Consider the following 20857-nt stretch of genomic DNA (forward strand, 5'->3'; position numbering starts at 1 on the left):
GTGTGCTCCCATCATCAACGCCTTCTCTCAGCACTGCAGCAATAAAAGTCTCTGATTTATTACAACATGGCTCCAAAACACAAAATAAACAAGCCAAAAAGCAAACTCGAGGCAAAAAAACAGTCTGAATCACAGATCAGTGTTAGTGCTGCTGGTGATGTACTGGACATGAGGGACCTTATACTTCATATATAAAACAAACAATCTCAGATTCAGGTGACACCTCTGAATGCAGGTGAACGCTCATATGTATCCTTTGATGCATACCTTACATACAACACTAGCTTGTGACCTACATATATCTGCATATATAGATGATGACATGCATTGTCAAGCCTTGAATTCTGCCTTGCATCTCACGTCTTCCAAACTGGATTTTCCGCCCTACAGTACTTGGCTTCACTGTGAGTTGATGGCTCTATGACAAATTCACTGAGCAGGCCCTGAGCAATAATACACAAGTCACAAACCCCTGTCCTCCTGCTACTATAATCCAGAAAAAAATGACTCAGTAATGAGGATTCATATTTCTGATCCCCCCTCTCAAACATTGCAAGGGAAACTGTGAGGCACATGGACTTAATGGGAGAAGAAATGACCTCATAGTGATGCATTTTGTTCATTTAGCATTAAAACACATACTTATGCAAAATTGAAATATATTAATCAATGCATTTTTACTCTAATATGAGTTAAATTTCAGAGATGGAGCATGAAGCAGCTGAGGCTTGGAGATTGCTGAGATCTGTCCGTGGTCCTGAAATAGGAATTCATTCGGTCAAATCGATGAGGAAGGGATCAATTTTCATATTCAGTCACAGCGTTCAGGCTGTAAGAAGTGATACTGCTGTCTGCAGGTTCATGCTGATGCAGAAGAGTGCAACTGTCATTCTGATTTTTTTTAGTTGATTTCATTTCATGTGTGAGCCTTTGTTGGCAGCTGGCTAAAAAAGAGTTTAAGAGTAGTATCCTGCAGACCACAAGCTCTTTTCACATGTAGCTGTCACTGCCGATGAGTCTCTGAGCAAGACACTGCATGGGACCTAACCCCTCACCCGTCTCCCGGGATAAGCGCGTCAGCTAAAAGCGTTAAATGTAAATGCGAAAGCCTCTGTGAAGACTCAGAAGAAGGGATTAAAATCCGCAACGCTGGATGTTAAAACTGCATTAGACCTGAATCCTCTCCGCCAGCTGCACGCCGCCCGTGGCTAGATCAGAAATTCATGAAAAACTGCACAGATGCACCCACAACAGACCGCTTATATGTCGATCGTCTGCAAATGTCATTTTCCTTTAAGATGATGTAAGACATTACTTCATGGGACGATTTTTTCCCCCCTCTCTCTCTTGCACAGCTTGGAGCAACATTATCTTAAAGCTTCTGTCGGACCAAACGTTTCCGCACTCAGCAGTTTGGAGAGATGGGTGCGCACAGGAGTCGCACTTCCATCCTCCTCTCTGTGAGCAACCTCGGAGCATGTTTCAGCATCCCAGTTGTCAGGAGCGACGCTCAGTAGCAGAATGATGGGATGCACGCACATTCTTCAATTTATTTTGGACTGACTGAACCAGAAGCAAGACGGCGCGCCTCTCCATTGAAAACTTAAACAAGAATAAAAGGTTTTTACATTTTCTTTCTGATGGTGGGAAATTTCAGAATTAAGTGAGGATTGCATTTCTTTGAAGAAGTCACAGTGATGACCCATCGCAGTGGATGTGTGTAACATGATGCGCTCACTGGTTATGATAATCGATTCCGTTCAAAAAGGGTGCACCGTGGGCAGGCACATTTACGCATGGGGTTAAAGGATATACTGTAGGCACACCTTGGGATTGTTTGTCATGAGATTCTGGATGCACGGACTGCAGCTTGAATCAAGACTATGCTTTGGGTCTGAGGGCATCAGCACCATGCAGCTACACCCCACACGCTGAACTTCTGGGACGTTTGCGCTCCGTGATCGAGACTCAGATTTCGTGCAAGATCTGGAAATAAAAAATGGCACTGAGCGAAAATTGCAAAACGCAACCTGCAAAAGAGCAAGGTTCGGTGCAAAACCCTCCATCGGATGTTATTGAGCTGAACGTGGGTGGACAGGTGTATTACACTCGCCTTGCCACCTTGACAAGCTTTCCAAATTCCTTACTTGGGAAGCTGTTCTCTAACAAGAAGGGGTCTTCAAATGACTTGTCCCGGGACCTCAGAGGACGTTATTTTATCGATAGAGATGGCTTTCTGTTTCGGTACGTATTGGATTACCTTAGAGATAAGCAAGTTGTCCTCCCTGACCACTTCCCCGAGAGAGGAAGGTTGAAAAGAGAGGCGGAATACTTCCAGCTGCCAGATTTGGTCAAACTTTTGTCTTCCGAGGATTCAAAACTATTTCCGGACGACTTGTACTACAGTGATTTCGATGATGCGTCGCAGGGCAGCGACCAGAGGTTTTACCCCTCTTACTCCCTTGACAGGAGGTATGGCTACATCACGGTCGCTTTCAGAGGGGCTTGCGCCGGGGGAGGCAGAGAAAGTCAAATTGATGTCAAGGCCAAAAAGTTACCGAGGATCTTCATCAGCAGTAGGATTGGCTTGGCGAAAGAGGTGTTTGGTGACGCCCTGAATGAGAACAGGGACTCGGACAGACCACCGGACCGTTACACCTGCAGGTTTTACCTCAAGTTCAGGCACCTGGAGAGGGCTTTTGACATGCTGTCAGAGAGCGGCTTTCACATTGTGGCCTGCAATTCGTCCCTGACTGCGTCCTCCATCGGTCATTATGCGGATGACAGGGTCTGGTCCAATTACGCACAGTACATCTTCTACCGTGAGTGAAGATTTATTCCTACTCTATGCCTTCAGAAGTGCGGTGAGATAAACTTGTGACTTTGACCTCCAGAAATAATTAGAATACAAACAGCAGCAAAGTTAAACAAAGACAACACCCAGCTGTGCCCCTCCCTCCCCCTATATAACCACATCCAGACTGTGGGCGCATCAGTGTGGTATTACATGGTGTCCATCAGAGAGGGCGTTATCCTCATTAAATGCTGTGAAAAGTTTATCCACACAGCTCTCTATAAGAAAATGCATCTAATTTGTTGCTAATGCTTCTGATTGATTGTAATAATAACACACTCTGTTTAAATAGCACATTTTTCACAAGGTTGCAAACATAAAAACCAATAACAACAATAAAATGAAATTCAAACAACATGGGGATCACAAAAACATAAAAACACAAAGGGATGAGAGAGGTTTAAAGGTGCTCTGCAGAAACCGGTGTGTGTTTGCTCACACCACCAGGAGGCATGGTCGTGTTACAGCACATCCCTCTTGAATCTTTGCATCCCTCACAGTGACTGACTTTAAACTTCAGTTTTGGGGACGGGATAAGACGCAAACTTGCCCAAGGGCCCAGGGGGAGTTGAGTCACAGTGCTGCTACACTTCAAGTACACATGCGTCATGCATAAACACGCGTTATAGCTCAGATTCTGATGGGTTATGAATAATATAGCACCAGTGGACAGCAAAAGAAAATCACATGGATTCTGCTGCATTCTTGTGAATCCGCCTTGCTTTTCAGTTGGACACAAACTTTGTTCATCAGCAAATGCTTTAATTAGCTGCAAATATGGTTCATTCCACTCTCTACAGAGAGAGGAGTTGGACCATATGGCCAGTTAAAAAGCACTTTGTTCATTATTCTGAATGGCTCCCCCTGGAAGAGCTGAAGAAAACCCAGTTGGTGGGTCAAGGTTGGGGGTGCATCAGGGTGGGCTGAGGAAGACATGACATATGGTTTGCTAATGATTTACCAATAGTGCAGTTAATACAGGCTAATTACATCAGAGAGGTCTGCCTCGACCTGCACGAACATCCAGCCAGGTAGCATTTTCCTGAGTCATTCAACTTTCTGGAGCACAGCATCTGGTGTAGGTGTTCGCCCCCATCCCCATTAACAGAGAGCCCCAGGACAAAGACACAGGACAGTGAGAGGAAGATGAGAAGGCGTGAAGAAGCAGGGGAGAAGCTGCAATGAGTGCAGCATGGAGGAAAAGAACATGCAGAGTAAGAAAAGCACAGAAAGCAAGGGAGGGAATTTAAGGAAGCGAGCTGGGGGGATGTGAAGAAGAGGGAGGTGAGCAGATGGAGGGGAGAGCGGCTGAGCGGGAGGGATGAGGGAGTAAAAGTTGCATGAGACCTGGCCATGGGGAGAAAGAACTGAGGCAGAAAGAAGAGAGAGGGAGCGGGGAGCAAAAATAGATTAAAGTAAGTATCAGACAGGAAAGTTCATCGGGTCTGAGGGAGAGGAGAGGAAGAAAAAAAAGTTGGGTGGGAAGACACGGAAGAAAAGGGACAGACTGGGTTTTCATTAAAAGAGAGAAGGTGAAAGGAAACACACACACACATATATAGTGAGCATTGGAAGACAGAGGCCAAGTCAGGATGATGGATAGACACATCAGAGGCAGACATGCGTGAGAGCCTTTCCTTCACAGGCAGCACAGCGGCCCGCATCCACTTTCAAAACTAATACTGTAACCTGATTCTGAATGTGGGGCACTGGCTGGCCTAGGGCAGGTAGTCCTAAACTAAGAATGCATGTAGACAAGTGCACCTTTGGGGTTGGCACGAAACAGATGTGCTTTATTATTGTTTGTTGTTTTCAGCAGAGCATTTCACTGCTTTCTTTTTACCCCCCCTCCTCCCATCCAATCACAGCCTCATATGGAGTGAAACAGGGAGGTTTGTTTGGAGTGTAAAAAGAGCAATCCGGCGCAGTAAATAAATTGAGAGACTTTCTTCCAGCCTGTCAGTTCCTGAGCATCATCCATGTTGCTCTTCTTGTTAAATGCGTCAGTTGTTTTCTACAGGCTCCACTGACTCTCAGTAATAGTGTGGTCTCCAAAATGCCAACAGTAGATATTCATCATTTCACTGCGTGGTATCATCTGTATTAACAGTCAGGGGACTCGTTCCCTCATAAAGTTAAGGCACTCTGCTCTCAATTATTGTCATCCAGTCCTGCTCAGTAGGATATATGCTGTTGGTTTCACCACAGACTAAAACAGATGATTCTCTCTGGGAAAGGGCACTCTCCCCGGGAGGCCACAGTGTCCAAGCATTCATCACAAGCAAGAGTTTTTGCTCCTGATGGTCGTGATGAATAATTCACATTTGACCGGATATGACTTGTTCACCCTTTGAATAAACAACGGAGCCAGAGAGAAATATATCAGAACTGATAACCGGCACACATTCAGCTGAATGGGACAGAGAATAGAAGCTGGTTTGGTCAATCAGCAGCATCCAGTGGCGGTTCTAGACCAGTTTCAATGGGGGGGCCAAGCTAGGGCCAGTCCTTTTGATACAGGGGCACATACAAGTATGGTCAAATATCTAAGTCTGAACAATAAGATATATATATGTGTAAGGGGGTCCAGGGGCATGCTCCCCCGGGAGAAAATTTTGTATTTGATTTAAAGGCATCAATCTGGTGAATTCTGAGAGCAAAGTTATGATGGCAGAATATGCCTAGATTTCAACATCTTTGTGCTTTTTATGTGTGAAAAATGTTCCATTTTTACTGATAAAAACACTAGTTGTATGTTATGGTGAAGGGTTACACTTAAAATACGGCTAAGTATTAGTGGTTAAACATTTCAGTAATCAAAAGAAAAATGACTGACGTACTGATCTGCCTCTGGAGGACTATTTTAATATTTAAAATCATGTGCAGACAAAATATTCTTTTAAAATTCTCACACTCACAAGTACAGTTCCAGATACGCAAAACAATACAAAATACGCAAAACGAAAGGAAAACAAAAGGTGAGATTCAAATAAATTACACACAAACAGGCACAAATTACTCTCGATTTGCAAGTACAGCACCCTGAATCAGAGCATTTCAAAAGCCCTCAGGTAGTTGAATGCCTCTGGGACAGGCCCATTTATAGCAACCTACTGGATCCGTGGCGTGCGCGATCCGGCCGAGGCGCGGGTGCTGGAGCTGATAGCAGCCATTCAAGAAGCTGCTCCACCAGCCGCGGCCTAGAAGCGGCTCGGCGCTCCGCTCCGCTAAAATTACGCGCCGGGTCTATTTCTGACGGCGCGTCAATTTGCACAGACCAAATGAGTCAAACAGGAAGTCAGGCGCAGAAAAGACGAGAGTATCCAGTCGATTTTCAAAATAAAAGACCCATGACAACTCCGGATCGTGTATCACATCACTGCATAAACATGATGTGACAGGCATGAGTCAAATGAAAAGGAAAAAGTTTTCAGAGCTTACCTCAATGGTGCTGTGTGTTGCCGTGCAGGCTCAGAGTTGTCTTAAATACAGCCACACAATTCCCTACTGACGTGTTCTGGGTGTTTTCAAGAATGCTCACGAAGTGGATGTCAGTATTCCTCAATATTCCGCTTAGAAATGCGGTCTGCTCTATCAACTTAGGCTCACATTAGCGCTAGGAGAGCGACGTCTGTGGTGAGGCCGGGGAGGGTGAGGGGGAGGGAGGGGGAGCCGAAGAATTCCCAGTAGGAGCTCCAGCCGGTGCGCTACAGGGTGACGTTCATTTACCGGAGGCATTTATATCTGGCCAATTTTTGGAGACTGTGGCAGGGCAAATTAGTCAATGTATGGGAAACACTAAACACTAGAAAACTCGGGCCCTTTTCCTTCTTGTGTGGTGTATTCTGCATGATTCACTGGGTGCGCCTCTTTAAGTGGTCCGACCGGCAAACTGGTGGTGGCCCTCAGAGCTCAGTGTACTGCAGATAGACACAACACGAGCAAATGAAAAAACAGCTTCACCAACTTGACACATGCGTGGCATTTAGAAAACATTGTCCAACTTGACGACACAAGAAAACATCTGACTAAATGTGTGCAGCATTTAGAAAACATTCACCAACTTGACGACACACAAATACATCAATTTGATGCTGCAAGAGGCTCACAGCACAACGGAGACTGTTTCCAGGGGACATTATGAAGCGATGCACATGGCTGGGACACACTCTGCACACTTGTTTTTGCCATGCTTTGTGGTTTATGAAATGACTGAAGTCAGTTCAATCAGGAGAGACAGAAGAATGAAGTACAGATAATATTTAATACAGAATATGAGTGAACATATTAACAGATGATTTGTGCTGATTTAGATTTAACAGAAGTCTCTGATACTCGGACACCAGTGAGCAAGAGACATGTGAGCAGCAGCAGGATAAATCTTCCCATGGAGTCTAGACACTGGTGATGGTGGTGGCTGCTGACTCTGAGGCTGCTGACTGCTGAGGCATATGAGGCTGATGAATCTGTAAAGACTTATGGTGGTGATGGGGAGGTGGAGGGTGCACACGACGGCAGCAAGAAAGAACTACGGCAGAGAAAGAGCCATATTTAAAATGAGGAGGAGTAAGATGATAGGCTGACAGGGAATTGATTGCAAATCAGCAGACGACTCAATTGACCTACCCAGACGACTGACACCTAAAGATAGTGAGTGAACAGACGAGCAAAGAGTGAATGGCAGGGTGAGAAAGAAACTTTCAGATTGAGCATGAAAAGTATTGTCTTTCTCACTGAGCTTTCTCTAGAGCTTCATTTATCAGACAGTGGTGTTGGAAAATCACCTAAAATGCACGGTTTTTTGGCCTTATTTTAACATTGTAATCCAATGATTCAGATATTATTACAGATTACAGAACCTAGCGTTAGTCTGTTGCTTATCATCAGCCTGTCAACTCAAATAATCTGATGAAATGGACGAAAATAATTATAAGACAGTTCGACATTATGTTAGCTGTCTATAATGTTAGTAGTTGCTTTCAGAACCCATGACAGGGGCCAATCAAGTTAAACCAGCCGTAGGTTTTACTGACATGACTCATAAATAAAATCACTTTGCTTAATTTCTAAAATTAAGTTATCAGTTGGGTAGCTACGGCTGTCACACAGGCGCTTCTCATGCACTCTTCGTATATATACCTGTGAAAAGCAATGCATCAGAAATTGTATGTAACCCACGTAGTCACAAGCCACTAAGTGTGTTTACATGGACATTAATAACCTGCCTATGATCGGGTTTTTGGAGTATCCTGTTTATGTGTTTAAACATGTAAGCACTACATTCTGCTTATGACAAACCCCAATATGCTAGCTGCAGTACTCTAAAAGAAACCAGTCAAACAAGATTACCCCGATTTCTCTGTGCTCATGTAAACACCATATCCTGAATATGATTATAACCAGGATAAGACTAATAAATGGGTTATTAATGTACATGTAATCACACTCATTAATAAGTATACCACCCAAATAATGGTGAGGGCTGCGATCAGGTGGCAAAATCAATAACAAGAGGAAAAAAGACAGTGGTTGATTTAAAAGAGTGAAAGCCTGCATAAGAGGGCAGGTTAGGATGGTGGGTAGGTCAAAGAAACACATGATTTTCCCTGAGGAGACCGGTGTTTGTGAAACCAAATAAACCTTTCGTTATTTCAAGGTGTGTCATCACATTACCTTAACGTTAAGTAAGTAACCTGACAATGCCCAGCCATGTTTCTTTTCCTAAACCTAACCTACATAACTTTACTTTCCTAAACCTAACAGGTAGGGGTGCTAATTCATTAAATATCATATTAACCTTTGTATGATGATATGTTGAATTACCTAATCTCCACCTGGAGGACACAAACACTAGTCAGATAACTTTGCCTATGGTATTATAAATTAGTTTGAGTTGGCAGCCTAATAATAAGCACAAGACTAACGCTAGGTTAACAACAGATCTATAATCTGTATAATATCTGAACCATGATCACAATGTTAAAATAAACCAAAAAAACTCTGTACATTTTAGGGGATTTTTCCAACACCACTGATGGTTAGGTGACTTAAATAACTTCATAAGCTAAAAACCATGGCGATAACAAGCATGTCCCAGCTGTGTGCATCACTTTTTACTGTCCCCTGCACAGTTTCCATTGTGTCGTGAGCTTCATGGAGTTCTTTTTCTAAATGCTGAGGATGTGTGGTGAAGTCGATGTTTCTGTGTGATGTCAGATTGATGTTTTTGCATAGCATCATGTCAGTTAATATTTTCTAAATGCAGCGCATGTGTTGTCAAAATGGTGATGACATTTCTTAATTTTCTTGTCTTTTTGCATTGCATTGAGCTCTCAGGGCCACTGTAATATTGCATTAACTGGGGGACAGATATGTTACCCCAAATGTAGATGAAAAGTTAGTCATGGTGAAAAAAAATTATGTCAAGTTCAATTTTGGACTTATTAGCTAACAATTATGAAATAAAATAGTGAAAATTATGATGTTAAACATTTGAAAATTGTGATATTATTGATAGATATAAAGATATAAAGATGAAAAGTGAAATACATGCAACAGCTTGAAATTATGAGATTAAATAGTCAAAATTCTGATGGGTTAAATAAAAAAATGAGGATTTACTATGTCAACATTTTTACTTACCATGAGAATTTTTTACATCATGACAAACCTTTAATCTTTTTCTCTTTTACTCCCAGAAATGAGCCTCCATAGCTAATGATCCTGTCAGTTATTTGTCAAGCAAAGTTGTAGGTCAATTAGCATGATAAGGACGTTTAGTTCTTTCGATTGGCACTAACAACATCATTGCTGTAGTGATTAACAACTCTAACCTCCCAGTTGGCGTTTGGGACCAGTCTCCTTATTGCTTATCATCTCTGGGGAAAGAGCAGAGTGTTGGCTAATTAAAAAGCAATCTGTGATCCCAAAATATTTCCACTGTCTCCAGTCATGCAAGATGGAGATGCAATTTAGTGAGATAAATGTAACCTATTTTAAAGGCAATTTTAAATGTAAGTCATACTTCAAAATAGGACTCAATTTACAGATGAAAATTAGCCGTCGTCATGGACACAATAACATCATAACCTGCTTTGACATTATTGCTTCAGTGCTTCCACATCACAGAGGCAGAGCAAATCATCATTGAACAGTGGGACTGGTAACATCACAGACAGTTTCATCTTTCCACATCTGAAGGGGGCTGTGCAGAAGTGCCTTGTCAAAATGGGAGACACGTACAGTAAAGATGGAGAATGATTATACTTGCCAGGTGTGCTGTTCATATAACTGTGAAGTCTTCATTTTGGCTGTGAATGAGATGATGTGTGGCCATAATGGCCCCCGAACAATGGACACAAGGCGACTGGGAGAGAGTAATGAATTGCTTGGGTGTAATGGAGGCAAAGATTGGGCCGTCCCCGAGCTCCCCGAGAGCCAGGTTGGAGCCTGGATGGATTGGCAGTGCCTACAAGAGATGGATGGTGTTCCCATGAATAACTCATATACGTCTTAAAGAGCACCTGGGCAGAAAGATGGTCGGGAGTAAGGTGCGGGTGTGTGCTAGTGCCATTATTTCTCACAATGGTTGCAGCACCTGCCGCACTACATCAGTTCAAGTAGACAATCTGGCTCACCCTGGGAGTAAATCTGAGTTTATTGAAAAGCTGCAGATGCAAAAGGAAAATATATTTTTTGAACTCAATCATTCTTTGAAGCAGCATGTGCTGAAATTTGAAGGACCATGCTGGTAATCCTTCATGCTTTAGGTCAATGACTGCAAATAGTAGCCTATTTTTCACATTACTGCTGTAGGTTTTATAAATCGAAACACGCTGTTATGTTGATTTCTATGCAGCTGCTAGTTTTATGTCATTTCACTAAAGTATCTTGTAGAGACAGAGAACATACTTAAAGGGCCAGTTCACCCTAAAATCACAAATACATATTTTTCCTCGTACCTGTAGTGCTATATATCAGTCTGGATTGTTTTGGTGTGAATTGCAGAGTATTAGAGATATCGGCCGTAGAGATGTCTGCCCTCTCTTAAATATAATGGAACTAGATGGCACTCCGCTTGTGGTGCTCAAAGCGCCAAAATAATACATTTGAAAAACTCAACGGCAATGTCTCTTTCCAGAAATCATGACCTGGTTACTCAAGAAACAAATGTTGTTGTGAGCAGTTTCATGTAGAAACTATCATCTTACTGAACTGCACCCAACAACCACATCACTGCAGAAAGGGAAGCGTCCGTCTGCTGCTAGCTCACCTAGCACCACTGAGCTAGCTAACGTTGTAGCTCATCCCAACTCATCAGATGTCGTAATTTTGTCAGTAGACTTTCACATCTACATATGAAGCACTAAGTATCCCCTTGCATCTGTTGTTGATGTTTCTGGCTATACATTTTTGCATCGTGTCTTTTCAAAATTCACTTCCATTTTCACAGGACATACAGTTTTTGCTCAATAGAGGCATACAGTCTTTTCCAAATACACAAACAACATAGGTAAAATACCTTGTATCTACATTTATTTCCTTGTGCAACAAAAGTATGTGGTTAGGTTTTGAAACAAACATCATAGTCTGGCTCAACATTCACACAGAAAGCTAACTGTGGGTTTCTAGGGTGGAAGTCCAGGGTTTGTTGGACCCATCCACCGCCCCTCCTGCCTGCCCAGTCATGTTTTTATTGCTCCTGATATTACGTTGCCACCAGCGGCATTTCAAACTGATGATGTCCAGTGGTGTGAAAGGTGCCTTTTTGTGTCAGTGTCTGATGCCAGAATCTCTGACAAAGCAGCAGTATATGATGACTTGGGAATGAGAATGGGCTGGCTCAGCTGAGGAGGACGCCATTAATGTTAACATCTCCTGCTGCCACAAGCACGAGCCTCTCACCCAAGATTGGATGCATGCTAATTTCTGCACTGTTTCTGAAAAGAGACAATATTGTTGAGTTTGTCAAATGTGTTTATTTATTTATTTTTCTTCATTTTGTTGGCGCTTTAAGCACCACAAGCCGAATGCCTTATAGTTCCCCTATTTTCGAGAGAAGGCAGGTATCTCTATCGCCAATATCTCTAACACTCAGCAGCTCACACCAAAACAATCCTGATTGCTACAAAGCACTACAGTGTTCTTTGTTCTGGTGCGAACAGGCCCTTTCAAAAAGGTAAAAAGAATACTTCATTATCTTTTATTTTTTTATTTTCTGTCAAAGTTTCTGAGTTGCGAGCACACGAACCCTCTCACACTGTTATTGATTGTCTTCTGAGTTGGATTTTCCAACAATGTACTGTTATGCCTGCTGACTCACAGACCACAGATGTTGGGAGTGCCCTTGAATGCACCAACAAGGAGAGTTTTCAAAAATAGTCCCTGCTAGTAACTTCATTACCAAGCGATGATAATGTAATTCTGACAAATAAAAAGACTAAAAATAGACTTTGATGGATTACTCATATTACGCAATTTACAGGGCCCATATTGAAGAGTGGAAGCGATGGCTGCATTAAAGGTAAACCATCAATCTAAACATAAACCACTTAAAACCTCCGGTATGTTCCTTTGAAAGAACAGATAAACTTAAGACTGGGTTAATGGCGTTTTTTTCAGACATCATTTGAATATTGTAATTTTTTTATTCTGGGTTCGGCCACTTCTGCTCATTGTAGCTGTTGGAGAACAGGTATAACAGCTCTTACCATCTGACATCCAACACCTTAATGATCCCTCCAGAGACACTTAATGGCTACTTAGATGGTGGAGCTCACATTGTGGGCAGGGCTGAGAGTTTTCTGAAGACAGGGGATCCTGTGTGCAGGAGGAAAGGTAGCAGGGGTTTGATTTACAGAGGGGGCACAGGGGACATGTGCCCTGCATATTTTCATATGGCAGTATTGGTACCCTCTACCTTTTACAGTGGTAAAGCTAACGTTATATTTAAAAAAAAAACAAAATAAGGAACAGGAGAAACTGCACACACAATGTCATTAAGAAAGGAAATATATTCATATACATAAAAAATATATTTGTTACGACCATCCATCTCATGACAATCCAATCGCATGTGGACATGGGAAGTCCATGACTAAACGTCAATATGTGACGAGGTCGGTGTCAATGTAACATATTTGTGGTTTGCAGAAACATAAGATGCCTATTATTTTCATCTGGTGACTGGCTGTTCATGAAGGGGACATATCAAAATAATAAAAAATCATGGCTGTGTTTTAAAACAAACACTGAAAAAACTAAAGCAAAAAATAAACAAACACTAAAGCCCTTTTGAATACTGTGTCTGTACTCACTGTTTCCCCACCTTTGAAAATTCCTCCCATGTAAGGTAGGCTGTGTAAAGTACAACTGAAAGCATGTTTGGAGGGGTCCACTGTACGTAATGTGATGCATTTTTAAGTTAGGGAGTCAGAAATTAAAAGAGGATCTGATGCTTGAGCTTAGAGCTTAGAGTTCGCCCCTCGTCTTTCCCCCAGCCGCTTGAGACTTCATTTAGGTGATGACAAGAGCTTGGTGAATACTCAAGACACCTTCCTCGCCTTCTCCCCGCCTCGTCTTGCTTCATCAGTGCTTGTGCAGTGGAGGGGTGTGGCTCTGGGTCAGGGGACAGGCCCATAGGGACAGACTGATATAGACATTTCAATCTGTCTGAGTTGCTTGTTCATCTCCCTGTCAGAGAGACACTCAGCGGGGCAGCCACCCTCTGACTCTGGGAGGGGACAGCACCCCCTTGTCATTAACAATCAGCCAATGAAGCTGTCACTCTCCTCATGGAAAGCAGATAATTTGGGCCAGGGCAGTAATGGGTCTATGAGAGAGTAAGAGCGTCCTTGAATTATCATCACGTAAAGCATGTTGGGTCACCCGGACTACTCCTCTCCAGCTCTGTCTCATCACTGCTGCTGATGAGGGTTGTTTTAGCAGAGGAAGAGCCGGCTGGGTGGAAGTAATTAATATTGACAAATTCAATTGTATGCAGATATTACAGACATTATTACAGAGGGTGGCTGTAGCCATCAGTTAGGCCGGACACAAACTGCTGAAGTGATACTTTTGCAGAAAATAGGACTATCTTGGTGAAATGGATTTCCCTCACCCTATAAGGACGGTCATTGGCTTTGCAAGACAAGCCTTTTTTCTGCTGCAAGGACACGCTGGCCTAATTTGTGAGCTAACAAGCATGTAAACTACACTCTTCCTGAGGCAGTGGGAGAGTAAAAAATATTTGTGTGACTGGATATGCGAGCTGGAGAATATAGGAGTGTGTCTGAGATCAGAGCTTCTCCCGACTGGCTGCATGAATATGCATACTTAACCTGCCAGAGAATATTACTGCTAATACATATAGCTTTTTGCCTCCTCTACTAAACTAATTAAGGCTGATACTCCTGTTTTTTTCTCCTTATTTTGTTTGTTTCACGCCCAAAGTCTGGGCCAGAGAATGTTATTGCACACAACCAAGCAGCAACTGAAGCATTTGAAGATGATTCACACCACTCAGCCTCGCAGGGTTTTGTTGTGCTCGGGCAAAGAAAGAAAGTATGCTTATTCCAGAAAATCAGAAGTTGAGAGTTTATTTATTTATTTTCTTGGTCTGACTACGACAGCTTGGATGTAAAGAGCTGCTTTGTGTTCAAAACTTATTTTCATTTATTTAGATTGAGGGCACAGTTCACATCACTGCCGAGATTCGAATTTGAAAAGCAGACAGCTTCGGGTCACTCAAGTGCAAATCTGAAATAAATTGCATTATGGCCTCCTGGTTATGTGCAATAACAACATGAAATTGCTGAGTGATGAGTCTTTCTTGTTCTTCCTTATTTATCTTTCGCCTCTCAGATTACACAACTGAAGCACTGGGCTGCTTTGCCGTTTAAGAAATAATCATCACACACCCTTGATGAGTCAGTTTAGAGGCACAGATAAAAACAAACACACTAATGTCTGGCAAGAAAGCCACTGACATTTGAATTTGAGTTTGTCAGAGCCCTGCGCCTTCAGCCCCCAACATGTCCTACTTTTCTGCCATTTAAAACCTCTTAATGGGTAGAAACGTGTAATTTTAATCCAATATCCAGGCAGTTGAATTTCCATAAAACTCTGACCTCTCTCAGGCATGAGGACAAACATCCCTGCTTTCATTAGAGAAGAGTTTGAGGATACCCCGTGTGACACGCCAGCATGCCTCTGTGCCGAACTCGACTCCCTCTCTCTGTGTTATTTATGAGAAGTGCAGACACAGCCTGAGTCTGGTCTGAGGACCAGCCCCACTCTTTTAATGTGGTCGGAATATGATCCCTTAGACAGGCTATATAGATCTGAGGAAAACACAGTGCAATCAATGGCTTCCCTGAAAAGATACCAAAGGGTAATACACACACCCACTTGTTTAAATGTACCCGAGAATTACTGTGTTTCCTGACAAGACTCTTAGTCGTTTCCTGTCTTGGCTCTGGAGGGGACATCAAAGCTTGACACTACGCCACTTTATCCACACAGTTTGTGGTTGTGCTCAGATTTGTTTCTGCATTACAGGCTTGTCCGTGTCTGCATTTCATTTCCACAAATTATTGTATGGAAAATGCACGCCCAGGTGCTTCTCAAGTCTGTCAGTGGCTTGGATACAATTCATTGTCTTGCATGGCTTGAAAATTTTATGATGCTATTATTGGGTGTTGGCTAGTTTCCTAAACGGGTTGCCCCTCTGGACGACAGCATCCACCCATTTAGAAACAATGCTCAGCCTCCCTCCTCTTGATTCTCCTCACTAAAGCGCCTGCATCCATTTGCCTGGTGCTGCTCGTCTGCTGGATTCAGCTAGATTCATTTTCTGCGGGGGGAAATTGGTGCGCTGATTGGCCTCTTTACTCATGGATTAGCCATTAAAAAGCTGTTAGTGACTCTCTCACTATCAGCTCAATGCAATCATCGCACTAGAGATAAGGTCATTATTACAGTGCGAGCAGAGAGGTTAAAATCCCCCTTGAACTCTGTTCAGTATAAATTGGTGCATGCACTGGAAGGAGGTAATGGACAAATTATTGCTCCCTCTGAGATATCATTGCTGTTGAGTCTGTATCATCACGTTGGAAAAAGCCATTAAGAGGTTTTTATAGTCTGTGTGCATGAGTTTATTTCTCATGCTCTGTTGTTTATATTACAACGAGCACTGCCGCTTTCTACCTGTTAGTACATCTGATTGAGACCATAGTTCAGGGATATTTTGGTAAAAATAAAAGAGCTACAGTGTTTACTGTTTTTACTTGGACACTTCATGAGCCAGCGGGCAGTGCAGTACAGTACAGTATTTATGGTTCATAATTAGCAGCGTGGGAGGATGTGAGACGATACAAGAAGTAGGTAGGCTACAGGAGGAAGAAAGAAGATTACTAAAATCCTCTGTTACTACCTGACAGTAGTGCCCCCAGAAATTTTTCATAGGGGTGGTCAGATGGGGCCACTGAAAATCTTGGGGTGGCACACCAAAACCAAAAGATATAACAGGAACTCACTTATTCTGTTGAAGTATATGAGATAGTTGAAAACTAAGTCAATATTTAAAGTTAAAGAATAAGCCAATTAATTGTTCTTTAAATCTAGTCTGGCTTTTAAGGAAAAAAAAAAGACAAGTATACGGCTTTAATTTGAAGGAGAACGTTGATTATAAGGAAGAAAACATTTACTGGCCCTCATAAGTTTTATTGGAGACTTGCAGGTACCAAGAGAACCCATTTTCATTCAGATATCTTGAGGTGAGAGTTCAAGAGACCCCTTTTGAAAATAGCCTCGCCAAAATTTAGCCTAAATTTGGAGCAATATTTCTCTCCCTTTCCGACAAACTACGTCAACAAGGTTGGTACCAATGGATGCCCTGGATTGTCTAGTTTCAAAAGATACCACTACCTTAGCACCAGCTTAAAATATCAGTGTGACACAGCCTCTAAAACTGAGTATTGCAGCTTCCAAATAAGTTCAAAATGGCCGACTACATACACCATAACAGGAGTTATGATAAACTCACTGTCTTTGGTTTAATTTAACTCACTGTTTGATGATCCAGGGTGCTTTGGTTGATTTAAGAGTTGACTGATTTGCAGGATGTATGGAGAGCTGCAGATTGACGCTATGAACTGACTGTCGCATTTAATTAAAAAATGAAAACAAAAATCGCCAAACAATCATTCCCCAAATAAACAGGCCTTTACAAAAACAAAGTGGGGTATTAAATGACTTTATCAAACAATAAAAACCAAGATCACCAAGATCACCGAACAAGTAACTGTTTATGCTCCATGCTCCACCCTCTCTTCATCACATCCCTAGATGCCAGGTCAGGTGGTGCATTAAGGTGACTCAAAAAATAATAGGAAACTAGGACTTGCAAGAAATGGCTCTAACAATTATTTTCCTTCGGGGGGTGGGGGGCAGCATTTGTATCAGGAGGCCCATGGGCCCCTCCTGGCCTCCCCTTGGGGGCACCACTGTTGCCTGGTTTACTGCTCATCCAAACCTTGTTTCACCTGCATGCACTGTACATCTATTCACTCCACTCTTCACTGACCCAGTTCTGTTACGGCCCAAGATAAATTATGCTTTGTTTTTTCATACCGTGTTGCCTCCCTACAGGTAGAGAGCACCTTGTCGACTTATTTAACTGAGTGATCTAAAAACACAAAAATAATACAGCACCTTCTTAATACAAGGCAGCCAGGTTACACTTCTAATAAGAAACTGCGACGGCAAAGCAGATTGTTTTGGCTCTGAGACAAGCTTTGCCTTGGGAAATGGAAAAGGTCTTTTAGGGAGCTGTACTGCACCGCGCTGAGCTCTGGGGCCACTCCTTATCAGAGGAAGCAATATGCACAGCCCACAAGCTCTTTGAAATTCAGCAATTAAATGCCAAAGCCAATAACGTGCATGTTCTTACATCTGTAGCCCCCCTAAATACCCACACACACTCATCTGATATTCGTTTAAAGATATTTGTATGACATTGAAACTGCTGTGTAGGCATTTGTCAGCATTTGCTTGATCAGTGCAACTGTTTCTTTTGATTACAGTTTGAATCTGTCACCATACAGACAGCGGGTATATTAGTTTACAGTGTGTTTCTCTATGAAAAAGGGGCTTGCCACAACAAAAGATTTACTGCGTGTGGTCCAAACAAGTGACAAATGTGTTTGTGTGTTTTCCAGGTGGGCCCTCAAGGTGGCTGTCCTCCCACTGTGACTGCTGCTGCAAGAGCCACAAGAGCGATCGCGAGGGAGAGAGCGGCACGTCCTTCAACGAGCTCTCCACTTCCTGTTCTGAGACCCAGTCGGAGGCCAGTTCCCCTCAAGGCACCGTGATCTGTGGCCCCGTGAGCCGGCACTCCAACATCCAGACGCTGGACCGTCCCATGCCCAAAGGGCCGGTTCACATGCTGCAGCAGGCAGAGATGCGCCGCAAAACTGACATGCTCCGCGTGAGAACCTTCGGGGTCCGAGAACGAGAGGCCGCAAAGAGGAAAGCCAACAAGGAGAAGATGACTCCAGAGCAGGAGCTGGAGAAATGCATCCAGGACTTCCGGCGCATCAGGATTCCAGATCACTTTCCAGAGAGGAAGTACATGTGGCAATCAGAGCTCCTGAGAAAGTACCGTCTCTAAATATAAGTGTGACGAGCAAGAAAGAGAGATGGTAGTATCATGTCACCATCAATGAAGAGTATTAACTGCATAGGCAATAGACTGCACCCTCTAAGGCACATACTGTATTAGAAAAAAAACAAAACAAAAAACTATGGCCACTTTCCCGCCAGCATGACTAGCTGAGCACACAAAGTACAAGGCAGTGTGAGTCATTGATTTGTGAAGTACGCACAGTGTTGTGTATGATATGCACATGTGTAAATCAGGTTACTCCTGTTGGGGCTTACATCACTAACCCTGTTCTCACTTCAGAGAGCCGGGAGTGTACCAACGACTAATATATCACTAGTTGAAGCAACAAAGCAACCTCAGGGGCAACATCATTTCAACTCATCAACCTATCATACACTGTATCATGTGCAATTGCCCACAATAGCTGATTTTTAAAAATGGATGTACCCATATGGTGCTGTGAGTTAGCAATGGAATATCACTATACTCCACTGATAACACATATACTTACTTATAGTAGGCTTTGATATCGGCACTGCATGTCATTTCACCCTTAGCATAATTATGCAATATCAAACAAACTTTAAATTCACTGTTTTGTGTGATGGGTAAAAATGGTGTGTTACGACTGGGGCTAACGTAAATGAGGAAAGCACTGCCTAGATCTGTTTGCCATTGTAAAACTTTTTGTCCAATGTTGTCATTATGTGTTGGATAGATGATGTTGTGTAGGTAGAGTATATAATGCCAATGGATATTTGACTAATCCTTGATTGTAAGTGTGCAAAAAAGCTAATAAATGAGTTCGAATTGTATTTATTCTTAGTGGGCCTTCTTGTGATCTTCAGCACAATTAGATACATTTCAATATTTTATTTTCAACTTGGTAGTTATTCTCACAGTCAACTGATCATTAAACATCTCTCCTGTCCAGTCACAGCTTTATAACCGTAATGAAAAGGTCTGATGAGCTTTACTTTAAAATTTACCTAACCTACATGGTGAAGCAAGACATTCTCACTCTGACCTTTTCACACATGGACGTTTGGTCATGGACCTTCCATGTCCAGATACGACATGAAAGGTACCCTGGGTGTGTTTGTTGTTGACGCTCTAGGACGCCATGTCAAGTTCTGCCTGTTACAGGCATTCTTCTTTCATAATCCACATCCATTTTCACAGGAAATTTACTGTTTACATGGTCTCTTTCAAAATAAATGCACTACGTCAGCACAGCAAATTTTTTGCCCCCCAACAACTAACGCATGGGGTTGGGTTTAGGCAACGAGAACATGTGGTTAGATTTAGGGTAAAAGAACAGGATTTGGTGTTATAATCGTACGGGACGCAAACACCATGACAGTTGGTGTGTGTTGGACCGCGTTTCTCCCTGACGCTGCTGAGCACCGTTAAACTATAGCAGCGACCCGCCACATATCATGCTGGTATTTAAGGACAGCTTTTTCCTTAGTCTGCCCAAGAGCCGGATTTTGACATCTTCGGAGCGAGACTGAGTTGGTTTAAGTGGTGTGCACAAGGCTATAGTAAGACCAATAGAAGAACAATAAAGCGGCAGCTCACTGTCAACTTTATACTTCTTTACTTTAGGGCTGTATCTTGACACAGTATCACAACTCAGGGGTTACGATTCAGTATATTGAGATATATTGCAATAGACCTACTTCATGACTGACGACAGATTACAGCACTGCTATTTAGCAGTCGGGGGTTTGAACGCAGCACATGTAAACTATGAATTAAACAACTGATACTGTATTGATTTAAAAAAAAAAAAAAACACCATCAAAAAACATAAAATTGTGATACTCAAGTGTATGTCTGCTACCTAGCAGGTCTGCGGTTAGCTAACGTTCGTTAGCTTGTTTATCGTCTGTTTATGAAAATACATTAGTTCCACCTGTATAGTTCCAACTTGGTGCATCATGTCTACAAACTGTATGACAGTCCTGCCATTGTGAGGTGAACAGAAAAATGCAAAGTGATCTTGCTTTGTTAATCAATAATGTGTTGGGGCACATATAGTAAGTTTCAACCATCGAGCTGCGGGCTGTTTAACATCAGTCTGCGGGCCATAATTGGTCTCACACTTTGGACATGGCTTCTCTAAAGAGTTTGGCTCCGAAACCAAAGATAAAACGTAAGGCATGGATTAGTGCTTATCTGTTCAAACATAGACTATATATGAAGATGGGACACAGCTCCCTTTAAACTGAAGCCCAAACATCTCGACTGATTCTTATTATACTGATATTTTGGTTTGGTTTTAGTTGTTTAGTTTAAAAATGAGGTTTGACGTAATGATTGACAGCTCAATCATG

General features: G+C 42.5%; 1 protein-coding gene across 1 annotated transcript; it reads left to right on the forward strand.

The window, feature by feature from the left end:
• The first annotated feature begins 1392 nt into the window (after positions 1-1392).
• On the forward strand, positions 1393-19263 carry LOC125894423 (BTB/POZ domain-containing protein KCTD16-like). Its single transcript, XM_049585784.1, has 2 exons — positions 1393-2822; positions 18073-19263. The coding sequence occupies exons 1-2, from the start codon at positions 2000-2002 to the stop codon at positions 18522-18524; spliced, it is 1275 nt and encodes a 424-aa protein (XP_049441741.1). The 5' UTR covers positions 1393-1999; the 3' UTR covers positions 18525-19263.
• The last annotated feature ends 1594 nt before the right edge of the window (positions 19264-20857 follow it).

Source organism: Epinephelus fuscoguttatus, linkage group LG9 (assembly GCF_011397635.1).
Source record: "Epinephelus fuscoguttatus linkage group LG9, E.fuscoguttatus.final_Chr_v1".
Classification (NCBI taxonomy): domain Eukaryota; kingdom Metazoa; phylum Chordata; class Actinopteri; order Perciformes; family Serranidae; genus Epinephelus; species Epinephelus fuscoguttatus.